The 15,123-nt window shown below is 38.0% G+C and overlaps 1 protein-coding gene across 1 annotated transcript in view; it reads right to left on the bottom strand.

The window, feature by feature from the left end:
* Positions 1–8,023: 8,023 nt before the first annotated feature.
* Positions 8,024–15,123, bottom strand: part of SMCO2 (single-pass membrane protein with coiled-coil domains 2) — a 32,737-nt gene continuing 25,637 nt past the window's right edge. Inside the window, exon 8 of the mRNA XM_040641902.1 lies at positions 8,024–8,424. Coding sequence (XP_040497836.1) covers positions 8,105–8,424 — 320 coding nt within the window. The 3' untranslated portion in view covers positions 8,024–8,104. The remainder of the gene's footprint in view (positions 8,425–15,123) is intronic.

The following is a 15,123-nucleotide window of genomic DNA, read 5'->3' as shown; positions in this document are numbered from 1 at the left end:
TATTACTATTTACAGTTGTGTTCTTCTTGTGCTAAAGGATGGAATTTTGCTGATGAAGCTGAGTGTAGCCTTATCTGCAAAGCCACCAAGGTGGTTGATGTGTTCACAGTCTTGTTGTCAAAAAGCATTCACTACCCTCTTTTCTTCAACACCTGTCACATAAGCACAAGAAAGCTTGAGTGGGAGAGGCTGTGAAGGTCTCAGAAGCCCCAGGACTATTCTCCCCTCAAATCAGCCATATTCTTACCTGGAGAGATTACTTCCATCTGAGAGGTAATAGTGCACTTTTCCAAATGCAAAGCAAACACCATTCACGTTGGGAAGGAATTTGTGTCATTAAAAATTCCAAAAGCTAAGGGCTTTTCAGTCACTTGATCTGCTGTGAAAGATCTTTCTATTTCTCCCTAGTGCTTCACTGACCGTATTTTTGAGGAAGAAAATAAGAAAATGAGAAACAAAGTATTCCTACATCCACACGTAAGAACAATAACTGTGCCGTGTGGACAGAATATCGCATGTGGTATTATTTTGAAAAGGCCTGGATCTCATCAAGTACAAGCACAGGAGGACATTTGGCCATGGATGAGACTGCTTATTAGTCAAGTGCTCTTCGTTTGATAAGCTCAAATGTCATTTTAGACACTGCCACTGGTTCTTATTCAGGAAAGGAAAATAACCACACAAACAGCACAGGCATTTGGTAAAGGGCTGGAAGAACTCCCTTAATTCAAACACACGTAGGTTCTTCCTCTACCTCGCCCACAGATCACTCAAATGCATTTAGTTATTTTTAATTTCTTTTTTCTTTTTTTTATTATGTTCAGTTATCCACTGTACAGTACATCATTCGTTTTGATGTAGTGTTCAATGATTCATTATTTACGTTCAAATGCATTTAATTATGTACTTGATGGTACACTTATTAAAACTTTCATCTGCTACCATTTAATTCCAAGATGGCTGCTACCCATAAATTAAAATTTGTGTGTATCTACTTATGAAAGAAAATAAAGCTCACTCGTCATATATATATGTACATATATATATTTATATTTATATATTTTGTTTGTTTTCTTTTAATCAAACTGGACTTTGAAGAAGTAATTATCTCATCCACCGCCTCTGTCTCCACCTTCTCAGTTCCCCTCCTTAGATCTAAGACTAAGAGTCTGGAACAATAAGAAGACTTATACAATAGACTGTAGATTAGGTTGTTAGTGGTTAGTGGTCAGTAGATTAGATTAGTGGTTAGTGGTTGATGCCATTGAGCACCCAGGCTACTTTTATCTCTCGGGGTCTCCAACAGCCTTGCCCTAAGGGTGGTAAGGCCAAACTGGATCGGACATTCCTCTCAGGGTTGCAAGATGACCTAAGGAATTTCAAGCACCAAATATGGACGTGGTGAAATCCGAAAGTAAAATAAGAGATTTTTCCTTCTACTATCTCTTTTTCAGGTAAAGGAAACTCACTCAGACACTTCCCCTCCCCTAGTAGATATACCCTCAGGTCTCATTGGTCAGAATTGAAACACATGTTTACTTCTTTTTTTTTTTTTTTAAGAGTTTATTTATTTATTTAACAGAGAGAGAGAGGAGAGAGGGAACGCAAGCAGGGGAAGTGGGAGAGGAAGAAGCAGGCTCCCAGCGGGGCAGGGAGCCTGATGCTGGGTCGATCCCAGGACCCTGGGATCATGACCTGAGCCCAAGGCAGACGCTTAACGACTGTGCCACCCAGGTGCCCTACACATGTTTACTTCTAAACCGATCATTCACAAAGGGATCAGGGACACCTTAGGCCAATTAGGATCTGAGCCCCAGTCGTTCAGGGCAAGGTTCCTCTCTCAACAGTAAGAAGGGGAAGTAAGGCATAGAGGCTGGGTAAGCACTGCTACATTATTCTGAACTTTGCTTTATTTGTTAGGCTGCATCACTTGGAGATTGTAGCAGTAAAATCAGTCAATTTTAAATTGAGGAGAAAGAAAAAGCCATCATCCCAAGTGGTCAAACAAAAATGATATATCCCTTGGTCAGTAACTATTCTATGACATAGAATATTAATGAGTCTTCTCAAATACACGTAGAAAAAGAGATTCAAAAACTGAGATTTTACAAAAGATTTAAAACTTGAAAACCAAGATGGTTTCAGACTTCATGAAGTTATGACAAAATTGAAGCTAATCTCCTAGGTGACTAACAGGCCCTCTGACAAAGGGGCTCTCCTCTCTCACACCCACCCACCCTCACACACATCACCCCTCATTGCAAACTAAATGTCCTGTGGAAATCTCTACCTTTCCCCAGTTCTGCTGGGCGACAGGCCTGCGGACTCTTAATTTGAAGATACTGTCTCATCTACTTCTAATCCAAGGTGAGCAGTGTAACCTTGGGCTCAATTCCACCTGCCAGTGAATTTAATTTTCCTTCCTTGGGACTTAATAAGTCCCAGACACATTAGTACATTTGTTCCCACCAGTTTGCTCTCTCCTGTCTAGGCTGGGGTGATTATGTAGTCCGTGTGAATGAATTCAGTCATCTAGCTGGGAAGCTCATTTGCCCTACATGGAGCATGTTTTTCTCTTCTACCTCTAATCCTTTATTCAGGTGCAAACCTCTCACAGATTGTGCCCTTTTCCTCCTTCATGATTACCTATCCTTTTTAAACTTTGACTCCTTCACCCTGGATATAGGTCATTCCTCTTCAGCCTTTTAGCAAAATAACCTCTCAGGAAATTTTTCTTAATAATTATGATGCTAGCGTCCCCACTTTCAAACAGACATGTTTTCTGACATTGTGTGTATAGGTGATGCGGTGTCCATACCGTCCTAGTTTAGTTTCTGCTCCTGTGGGGCTTATGAACAATAAACCTAATAAATGAATAAATTATATATATGTTAGAAATCACAGCAAAATAAAGAGAGCAGAGAAGAATAATTGGGAGGGATGGAGTGGGGGTGGGAGGATTGCAATATGAGACATGATGGTCATATATGTCTCATTAAGATGACATTTTTAAAAGTTGAGATATAATTCACATACCATAAAATTCACGGTTTCAAAGTATACAAATTCAGTAAATTTTAGTATATTGACAAGGCTGTGCAACCATCACCAGTATTGAATTCCAGAATATTTCATCACCCCAGAAAGAAATCCTATACTCATTAGTAGTCACTCCTTCCTCACCTGCTCCCAGTAATTAATTCACCTTTGTCTCCATGAATTTGCCTATTCTGGACATTTCATGTAAATGGAATCATATAATATGTTGCCTTTTGTGTCTGGCTTCCTTCACTTAACATAATGCTTTCACGGGTCATCCATGTTGTGGCATGTTTCACTAATTCATTCTTCTTTTGTGGTTGAGTAAGTATTTTGTTGTATGGAGATACCATATTTTGTTTACTACCGATTGATGGATATTTGGATTGTTTCTAGTTTTTAGCTATTATGAAATGCTGCTAGGGACATTCATCTACAGGTTTTTGTATAGACTTATGTTTTTAATTCTTTTGCTATGTACCCAGGAGTGAAATTACTGGGTCATATGGTAACTCTACATTAACTTTTTGAGGAACTGTTTTCCCAAGAGACTGTTTCATTTTACTTTACCATCAGGAATATATCAAGTTTCCAATTTCTCCACATTGTCACCAACACTTGTTATTATCTGCCTTTTTTATTACAGCCAAGAAGATGACATTTGAACTAAGATTTAAAGGCAATGTGAAAGTGAGCCATGTGAGTATTCAGGGCAGAGACTGGCAGGCAGAGGGGCAGCCAGGGCAAAGCCCCTGTGGTGAGAGTGTCCGTGATGTGCTCCAGCAATAGCAAGATGGACACTGAAAGTGGAGTGGTGTGATCAAGGGGCAAGTAGAGCAGGATGAGGTGAGAGCCAATCAGGACATACCTGAAACCTTCCTCTTTTTCACTGTAAAGCGTCCCCACTCCTCTGCCTTTCTTGAGTCTCTGTTAAGACACAAGTCATAGTGGCTGACTTCCTTGCTATAGCAAGTTTGAAATAACTAGTCTTTGCGTGTTCTCATTTGGTTAGTCTTCAGTTATTTCTACGGGTGTCTTAGGTCAAGTTCCCTGGGAAACAGACTTTGAAGTCCAGACTCAAGTATAGGTTTATTGGGGACACCCCCACCCCATGAAGGGAATGATGGGGACAGGCTGGGGCAGACAGAGAAGCTGAACTGTGACATAGTTGCACTAGAGCTTTAACCAATCTCCTGGGGAGCTCCGAGTTGGGTTGGCCCTTTAGAAATGAACCCTGGCCTGGATCAGTTGTCGAATGCAGGTTACCCTTGGGAAGGGAGAGGAGCCTTAGGCAAAGGAGATCTCTTTGACCAAAGGCAAGTCCAAGGGAAGAGCCTGGCTGTGAACTCTCAGCAGCCAACGCTCTGGGCAGCTGGGGAACAAGTGCTTGGATCACCTTCAGGGCAAGGGGAGGGTGGAGACTAGATGACCCTACCAAACACACAGTGGGCAGCCTATCATGACTCTATTGTAAACTTTGAATCCAGGTTTAAAACTCCTTTCACTACAGTGTAGCCGTCTTCACTCAAAAAATCGTGACCAATGGAGAGTTTGTGACCATTTATCTTCTGTCCTCCTAATCCAAAACCAAGACCATATTTATAAAATGATTCTGACATTTTTAGTAAGTGATTGTGTGCGTAGTGGTTAATTCAATCGAATATGGCATTTAAAAGATCTGAAATAAAACCCAACCAACCAAAGCAGTTAACTGAATTACCACATATAGACATTTATATCATCTTAATATTATGGTACTTTACTAAATGTTACCCTCTCTCAGTAGAGTAGAACATCGTGACATCCAGCTTTCCAGCTTGAGATGTTGGCAAATTGAAAATAAATTGATGAGAAAATAATACCATTCCCACTTTAAGGCTCTATATGCCTTAGTGAAAATTATTCCATCTCAGTTTAGATATTAATAAAGCATATCTTAGAAGTTAGTAAAATATTAATTTTATCCTTAAAAGAATCTAGTTCCTTACCTTACTTTCATCACTAGTGTTATATGATTATTGCAGAACTTTTAGCTTTACTTGAGCAAATTAAACTCAATACTTCTTCTTTTTTTTTTTTTTTGGTTTTATAAACAAAGTAGCTGATACTGTATCCAGTAATGGGAATTTTCCTAAAAATTATCAAAAACATATGCCAATTTCTGTCAACCAATTGGTCTGAATAGTCCCTTTAATATTTGTAAATAAATCTGAGACTTTAAAAAAAAATCTGTCTGTTAGCATATTCTCTCACAATCACACGACCTTTTGAATATATTACTCATCATTCCCAGAGCTTTTGGCTTTTTCCCTGTTCTGTTTGTCCTGGAAATTCCCTCATCCATACTCACTTCCTTCTCCCCCCCCCCCACAAAAGGAGTCACCTCTTAAATAACCTTGTATGGGGTCTCAGTCAAATTGTAGTCCCAGGTAGCTTTTGCCCATGACATAGCATGGTGTTTCTTAAACCTAGAGTCCTAAGACTTGTTAGGGGAATCTATTAAAACAGAAGATATTCGAGATTCATCCTAGATCTCAAGATTCAGAATTTCTGGAGGTGACGCTCAGACAAACGTATAACTGAATTTCTCTTTGTAGAATTCTGTTAAGTACCACAGCCTGAGAACCACTCACAAGGAAACTCACATTTCGAGCAACTGATATAGTTTTCTGGCTGTAGAATGTCAGGATGAAACCGGCATTTGGGGTCTATTCTTTTCTAACATTGTGTGTATAATAGTCTATGGAGGAGGAAACAATAGGCTGGCTTTTCCCAGCAGTAATCCATTTGTATAATAGGGCCTATCAGAAAAGAAACAGCATAAATGTAAAGAATGGGAGCTGTTTGAGAAAAATTTCTGTAGAAGAATTGGAAGGACCTGGTGATTTCTAGAATGCTAAAGCCTAAAGATAGTAAAGGATTTGAAGGTACCATTAGGAAAATGGCTATGATGGAAATTATTATTATTTTTTTAATGACGAAAATTACTGAACAAATATTAAATGTAGCACTGGATGAAGTGATAGGGAGGCCACAAAGCTAAAAGCACAAAATTTAATTTACTTTAATAGGTATTTATCATTACTGTGTGCACAGCATTGTCCTAAAGTGTACCAAGGCATGGTTCCCAAATTTGAATTTGTATTACGTTCAGCTGGGGAGATTTTTTTTTTTTTTAATGATTTTTTATTATATTATGTTAGTCACCATTCAGTACATCCCCGGTTTCCGATGTAAGGCTCGATGATTCATTAGTTGTGTATAACACCCAGTGCACCATGCAATACGTGCCCTCCTTACTACCCATCACAGGTCTATCCCATTCCCCCACCCCCTCCCCTCTGAGGCCCTCAGTTTGTTTCTCATAGTCCATAGTCTCTCATGTTTCATTCCCTCTTCTGATTACCCCCCCTTTCTTTAAAGCTGGGGAGATTTTTTAAAATGATTTATTTCTTTATTTTAGAGAGAAAGGGTGAGCACACACATGTGAGTGGGGAGGGGTAGTGGGAGAAGGAGAGAATCTTAAGCAGACTTGCTGCTGAGCATGGAGCCCAAAGCGGGGCTGGGATTCCACAACCCTGAGATCATGACCTAAGCCAAAATCAAGAATCAGAGGCTTAACCAAGTGCTCCACCCAGGCGCCCCCAGGCAGGGAGATTTTTAAAAATAAAGATCCTGGACCTCACGTTATTTCTACTGAATCTAAATATCTGGAGGCGAGATTGAAAATCTTTGGCGTACAAGGCTTCCCAGGAGATTCTGATGCATCCAGTCAATGGACCAGTTATTTTGGAATCGCTGTTCCAGAGACCACAAAAATGAGTCAGGCAGAGTGTTTTTTTAAAGGAATGTAGAAACTGATATGTTGAGCCATCTGCTCTAGCAAGTGTCCTGACTCTGCCTTGTGTTCATGGCATCTAAGTTTTACTCAGATGGTTCTTTCTCTGAAATGCCTTTTCCTTATTTCTGCCATGAGAATATTGTCCATCCTTCAAGATCCGTTCAAATGTGAGAAGAATTGGGACCACAGTCCCCGTCTCCACCCTTCCAACCCCTCATTCATTACACCCCCAATATTGTAGAATCCACCCTTACAATACCCATATCACCCCTCAGCCCCTTTCTAGCCTCATCTCCCCTCATTAGCTCACCTGAACCACTGAATGGCCTTTGAACTCATCCCTCACACTCCATCTGCCCTCCTAACTCCAACGCATTCTTTTTGGTTCTATTGATCTTGCACAGTTCAACTATAGCTATTTTTCCATATTGCTAAGAAAGCTTACTGTTTCCCCATTACCTACAAAATTAAGGATAAAAATGCTCCAGTCTAGCATTCCCAACTTCTGTATCAATTAGACTTCTTTTGGTTATAAGCAATAGAACCAACGCTGACTAACTTAAGCAGATAAAGGTATAGGCTAATTCACAAAATTGAAGTTTCAATCATTTCCCTTCTTTGTATGATTCTTCTCAAAATTCTCATTCTTAGAGAATGACTATTTCGACATATTCCCAACTGTTGTTAATAGAAAGACTGGGGACGCTGACTGAAAGACCACCCACAATTATGCTTACTGGGTAAAGATAGTTCTTTGAAAGCAAAGTTAGGGTGTTGTTACCAAAAGGGAAAATGAATGTTAGGAGCAAAACTAAGAAATGTCCACTACTCCCAAAATATGGCCCCAATCCAATGGAAGTAAAACTGATAATGATGGAGAGAAGTTTTGTGCTTTCCTTTTTGAGGAAAATGGGGGAACAAAACAAGGAAGTTAAAACTTGGTAAACTGAATGTTCTCAGGGTTGGAGGAGAAGAGGCTAGTGCTTTGAAGTAAATGTGTAAACAACGTGTGGAATGATTCAAGATGTAATTGTGAGTCATAAGGGTAAAGATAAACTGTTTTCATTTTTTCTGTCTGTGAACAAGCAATTTCCATATAACTACAATGTCCTTTGCCAAACACCCAGTAGTAATTTTTTAAAACTATGTTAACCACCATAATACAAGAACAGCCAGAATTTTATTAAGGAGAGAGTCAGTAGGGTAACAGTAACTTCTACATCTTTAGGAGGGTAACAAGTCTTCCACTTCCAAGTTCAGGAAAGGCGCAATGATCTCCCGTAGTTCCCACATTCTGCGGCGTCCAAGCATTGTAGGGAGCAAGCTTTCAAAGATAAATGTAGCATCAAAAAATAGTATGTAACATGAAAGTCCAGTGAAGGTGAGGACATAAAACATGATGAAAATCCTCAGTGCACGTTTCCTACAAGGAAAGAGAACATCTGTGTTAAGAACATTCTGAAGAAACCCACATTGATGAGACTCCTTGTTCCTCCGTCCAGGTAGTTCTACAACTTCAAGGAAGTAACTGACTTTCTCTTGACCTCAGTTGACATCCGCAAAAGAAGGAGCTTGGAGTGGTTGAGCACTTAAGTTCCTCCTAGGGCTGGCATTGGAATTCTAAGTTTCTTTAGCCATGAAACAATGAAACCCTGGAAATTATGAGACTCTTTCCTTTGAAATGCTCTTGTTAAACTCCAGCAGATTATTGACATCTTTACCTCACTTGTGAGGTATATGACACCGATTTGGAGAGAAATAAAGAACCAGGCAGTTCGATTTTCCTGGGGATATAAAATGCAATGTGACAAATGGAGTCTAGCTCTATCACTAGTTTTGTTCTAACACCAGATTTACCCTTTTAAAGTAATATCAGCTTTCTCAAGTCTTTAAGGACTCCTCCTTCTAGGCTGTATCTGTGAGGTATCTCATTTATTTGCTTTTAAGTCCTTGCATTATTATTTTCTAATTATAAATGCAATACATGACTAGGGTAGAAGATCTGGAAAATCCAGAAAAACACAAAGAAGGAAAGAAATGCCACAGATAATCCAGCTACTGGGAGATAATTACCATCAACAATGTATTTCAGAAGAGAAAATTCAGAGCACAGTTAAAGCTAGCTGTGGATCTATTTTGTGATCTAACTCAGTGGATACTGTAAACCTGAGCCAAGTTGCTTGGCATTATTGCCACTGGCTGTCTCTTGATCGTTACACAAATAGTTGCTTCTACTTCACACATTTTTCTTAATTAAAGATTTATTTATTTATTTCAGAGAAAGAGAGAGAGATTGAGGACATGAGCAGGAGAGCCAGAGGGAGAGGGAATCTGAAGCAGACTCTGCACTGAATGTGGACCACCATGTGTGGCTCAATCCCATGACCCCAAGATCACAACCTGAGCAGAAACCAGGAGTCGGTCCCTTAACTGACTAGGCCAACCAGGTGCCCCGTCACACATTTTATTAAAGAGCCAATGTTTTGAAAAATACCCTAGTCAGAAGAAGATTTGAGGGCTGCTAAGATGAAGCAGAGGTGCCCTGCCCTTGAGAAGTGCTAAATCTAGATTTGTTTTTTCTTATGAAAAGGTAAACGACTCACTACCAAAACATAGATAGTAGTAAGCAAACACTGTTCTTCCTAAATTCCAAAACCAATCATCTTTAGAAATACCAAACTAGAACATTTTCAAAGAAACACATTTTAACATTTATTATTATTATTAGTTATTATTATTATTATTTTGCTGGGTTGTAAATTTTATTAACTGCTATCAATGGTAGAATCCTCCTTCCTGAAATGTTTTTTTTATTATGTTCAATTAGCCAACATATAGTTCATCATTAGTTTTTCTTATGTAGTGTTCAACTATTCATTACTTGTGTATAACATTATTTTTTAAAGAGAAAACTAGTTTTTCTAAATTACACATAATTTGTAAAACAGAGAAATGAAAAATTTGTAATCTCATCACCCTAACATCATCAGCTCAGTTTTACTTCTTTTTCTCTTTTCTTTCTTTCTTTCTTCCTTTCATTCATTTATTCTTTCTATTTTGTATTAATTGTGTAATTTTTATTTTATTTTGTTTGTTTTTCTTTTGGTTTAGAGTGTGTTTTTCCAGTTTTTTCTTCCCTTCAGTGAAAACTTTAGGTATGTTGGGTTTAGATTTATGTATTTTTATTTATTTATTTATTTATCTTTTGGATTTATTTTTTGACACTACTGAATCATTTGATTTTTATTTAGAAGTCAATATAACTTAAAATATTTTTCATATTTTCTATTATAAAACAAATAAAAGAACATGTGTAATATTTATATTTTTAAAGTGCAGACATTTCTCTTTGGGAAACATCATAGCTACAAATTCAAAATAATTTCTTTCATATCACCTTGTGGAACCAAATATTAGTGTCATTAAATATTTTATTCATTTTGAATTTACCTTCTTTCAAGAATAAAAATATTCTTTTGAATTTTTACATACTGTTTATCTATTTATATGTTTCTTTTTCAAGACATGCTATGGAAAAAACCTTTACTTTTTTCCAATGTGTTCACATTACTTGTGGAAAATCTATAAGGGAACTGAGGAACTGGGGATTATACCAGGAAAAGCTACTTTCTGAGCCTAAAAACAGCAAAACCGATACATAATGATTGATTAAGTCTGCAAGATAAACCTCCTCAAAAAAATAATATATGAGTAAGCTTCAGTGGAACCGGTACATTTCCAGTTCTTAGACAAGATATTGGTCAAAGTCTTAGGTAGTCTTTTTTTTTATTATAATAATATTTTTTTATTATATTATGTTAGTCACCATACAGTACATCGCTAGTTTTTGATGTAAAGGTGCACCATGCAATACGTGCCCTCCTTACTACCCATCCCCAGCTTATCCCATTCCCCCACCCTCCTCCCCTCTGAAGTCCTCAGTTTGTTTCTCATAGTCCATAGTCTCTCATGTTTCATTCCCCCTTCTGATTACCCCCCTTTCTTTATCCCTTTCTTCCCCTACCGATCTTCCTAGTTCTTATGTTCCATAGATGAGAGAAATCATATGATAGTTGTCTTTCTCTGCTTGACTTATTTCACTTAGCATTATCTCCTCCAGTCCCGTCCGTGTTGCTGCAAATGTTGAGAAACACATTTTTGTGTTTCTTTTTGATAGCTGAGTAATATTCCATTGTATATATGGACCACATCTTCTTAATCCAGTCATCTGTTGAAGGGCATCTCGGCTCCTTCCATGATTTAGCTGTTGTGGACAATGCTGCTATGAACATTGGGGTGCATATGGCCCTTCTCTTTACTACGTCTGTATCTTTGGGGTAAATACCCAGTATTGCAATGGCTGGATCATAGAGTTGCTCAATTTTTAAATTTAAAAGGGACCTCCACACTGTTTTCCAGAATGGCTGTACCAACTTGCATTCCCACCAACAATGTAGGAGGGATCCCCTTTCTCCACATCCTCTCCAACAATTGTTGTTTCTTGCCTTGTCAATTTTTGCCATTCTAACTGGTGTAAGGTGGTATCTCAGTGTGGTTCTGATTTGAATTTGCCTGATGGCTAATGATTTTGAACATTTTTTCATGTGTCTGTTAGCCCTTTGTATGTCTTTGTTGGAAAAGTGTCTGTTCCTATCTTCTGCCCATTTTATGATTTGTTTATTTGTTTCTTGTGTATTGAGTTTGAGAAGTTCTTTGTAGATCTTGGATACCAGTCTTTTATCTGTAGTGTCATTTGCAAATATATTCTCCTATTCCGTAGGCTGCCTCTTAGTATTTTTTACTGTTTCCTTGGCTGTGCAGAAGCTTTTTAGCTTGATGAAGTCCCACAAGTTCATTTTATCTTTTGTTTCTCTTGCCTTTGGAGATGTGTCATGAAAAAGGTTGCTTTGGCTGATGTCGTAGAGGTTGCTGCCTATGTTTTCCTCTAGGATTTTGATGGATTCCTGTCTCACATTGAGATCTTTCATCCATTTGGAGTTTATCTTTGTGTATGGTGTGAGAGAGTGGTCAAGTTTCATTCTTTTGCATGTAGCTGTCCAATTTTCCCAGCACCATTTATTGAAGAGACTGTCTTTTTCCCACCGGATGTTTTTTCCTGCTTTATCAAATATTAGTTGCCCAAAGAGCCGAGGGTCCATTTCTGGGCTCTCTATTCTGTTCCATTGGTCTATGTGTCTGTTTTTGTGCCAGTACCATGCTGTCTTTGTGATCACAGCTTTGTAGTACAGCTCGAAATCCGGCATTGTGATGCCCCCAGCTTTGTTTTTCCTTTTCAACAGTTCCTTGGAGATTCGGGGCCTTTTCTGTTTCCATACAAATTTAAGGACTGTTTGTTCCAGTTCTTTGAAAAATGTCCTTGGTATTTTGATCGGGATAGCATTGAAAGTGTAGATTGCTCTGGGTAGCATGGACATTTTAACTATGTTAATTCTTCCGATCCATGAGCATGGAATATCTTTCCATCTTTTTATGTCTTCCTCAATGTCTTTCAAGAGTGATTTATAGTTTCTAGAATATAGGTCCTTTACGTCTCTGGTTAAGTTAATTCCAAGGTAACGTATGGTTTTTGGTGCTATTGTAAATGGGATGGATTCCCTAATTTCTCTTTCTTCGGTCTCGTTATTCGTGTATAGAAATGCAACTGATTTCTGAGCATTGATTTTGTATCCCGCCACGTTACTGAATTGCTCTATAACTTCTAATAGTTTGGGAGTGGCTTCTTTTGGGTTTTCCATATAGAGTATCATGTCATCTGCAAAGAGAGACATTTTGACTTCTTCTTTGCCAATTTGAATACCTTTGATCCCTTTTTGTCGTCTGATTGCTGTTGCAAGGACTTCTAGTACTATGTTGAATAATAGTGGCGAGAGTGGGCATCCTTGTCGTGTTCCTGATCTTAAGGGAAAGGCTTCCAGCTTTTCCCCATTGAGAATAATATTTGCAGTAGGCTTTTCATAGATGGCTTTTATGAGATTGAGAAATGTACCTTCTATTCCTACACTCTGAAGGGTTTTAATCAGGAAAGGATGCTGTATTTTGTCAAATGCTTTTTCGGCATCGATTGAGAGGATCATATGGTTCCTGAGTCTTTTCTTGTTGATATGATGTATCACGCTGATTGATTTGCGAATATTGAACCACGCTTGCATCCCAGGTATGAATCCCACTTGATCGTGGTGGATAATCCTTTTAATGAACTGTTGGATTCTATTAGCAAGTATCTTGTTGAGGATTTTGGCGTCCATATTCATTAGGGAAATCGGTCTGTAATTCTCCTTTTTGATGGGGTCTTTGCCTGGTTTGGGGATCAAGGTAATATTGGCCTCATAGAATGAGTTTGGTAGTTTTCCTTCTGTTTCTATTTTTTGAAATAGCTTTAGGAGAATAGGTATTATTTCTTCTTTGAATGTTTGGTAGAATTCCCTGGGGAATTCATCAGTCCCTGGCATTTGTTTTTTGGACGGTTTTTTTTTTTTAATGATTTTTTTATTATATTATGTTAGTCACCATACAGTACATCCCCGGTTTCTGATGTAAGGCTAGGACGGTTTTTAATCACTGTTTCAATCTCTTGATAATTAATTAGACTGTTTAAAAAATCAATTTCTTCCTGTTTCAGTCTTGGTAATTTATAGGTTTCCAGGAAGCCCTCCATCTCTTCCAGGTTGCTTCATTTATTGGCATTAAGCTGTTGATAAAAGTTTCTAATGATCCTTCCTATTTCATTGGTGTTGGTTGTGACCTCTCCCTTTTCATTCATAATTTTATTAATTTGGGTCTTTTCTCTATTCTTTTGGATAAATCTTGCCAGTGGTTTGTCTATTTGATTTATTCTTTCAAAGAACCAGCTTCTAGTTCTGTTGATCTGTTCTACTGTGCTCCTGGTTTCTAATTCATTGATCTCTGCTCTAATCTTGATCAACTGCTTTTTTGTGCATAGATTAGGCCTGTTCTTCTGTTGCTTTTCAAGCTTCTTGAGGTGAGAATATAAAAACTGCAATTTAGATTTTTCTATTCTTTTGAATGAGGCTTGGATGGCTATGTATTTTCCCCTTAGGACTGCCTTTGCAGTATCCCTTAGGTTTTGGACCATTGTGTTTTCATTCTCGTTGGTCTCCATAAATTGTTTAAATTGATTTTTGATTTCCTGGTTTATTGAATCATTCTTGAGCAGGATGGTTCTTAGTCTCCAAGTGTTTGAGTTTCTTCCAAATTTTTCCTTGTGATTGAGTTCCAATTTCAAAGCATTGTGGTCTGAGAATATGCAGGAAATAATTTCAGTCTTTTGGTATCGGTTGAGACCTGTTTTGTGACCCAGAGCATGGTCTATTCTGGAGAATGTTCCACGGGCATTAGAATAGAATGTGTATTCTTTGGTTCTGGGGTGTAGTGTTCTCTATATATCTATGAGGTTCAACTCGTCTAGTATGGCATTCAAAGCTCTTGTTTCTTTGTTGATTCTCTGCTTAGGTGATCTATCAGTTGCTGATAGTGGAGTGTTGAGTTTCCCTACTATTAACGTATTTTTATCTATATGTCTCTTTATTCTGGTTAAGAGTTGGCTTGTGTATCTTGCTGCTACCCTGTTGGGGGCATATATATTTATAATTGTCATATCGACTTGGTGGATACATCCTTTAAGAATAATATAGTGCCCTTCTGTATCTCTAACTATAGTCTTTAGTTTAAAATCCAATCTGTCTGATATGAGAATTGCTACCCCAGCTTTCTTTTGAGGTCCATTGGCATGAAAGATGGTATTCCATCCCTTTACTTTCAGTCTGGATGTATCTTAAGTTCAAATATTAGTCTCTTGTAGACAGCTAATGTATGGGTCATGTCTTTTAATCCAATCTGCAGCCCTGAGGCACTTTATGGGAGCATTTAGGCCATTTACATTGAGACTGATTATTGAGAGTTATGATTTTAATGATGCCATATTGCCAGTAAAGTCTTTGTTTCTATCATACAGAGTAGATTTTAAACTAAAGACTGTAGTTACACTATATTATTCTTAAAGGATGTATCCAACAATTGGATATGACAATTATAAATATCTATGCCTCCAACAGGAAGCAGCTAGATACATAAGCCACTCTTAAGCAGAATAAAGAGACATATAGATAAAAATATGTTAATAATAGGGGACCTCAACACTCCACTATCAGCAATAGACAGATCACCTAAGCAGAAAATCAACAAAGAAACAAGAGCTTTGAATG

The sequence above is a fragment of the Ursus maritimus genome, unplaced genomic scaffold, assembly GCF_017311325.1.
Source record: "Ursus maritimus isolate PB19 unplaced genomic scaffold, ASM1731132v1 scaffold_26, whole genome shotgun sequence".
In the NCBI taxonomy this organism is placed as follows: Eukaryota; Metazoa; Chordata; class Mammalia; order Carnivora; family Ursidae; genus Ursus; species Ursus maritimus.
The sequence above is the reverse complement of the archived record's forward strand: the minus strand, read 5'-3'. Positions and strand labels throughout refer to the sequence as shown.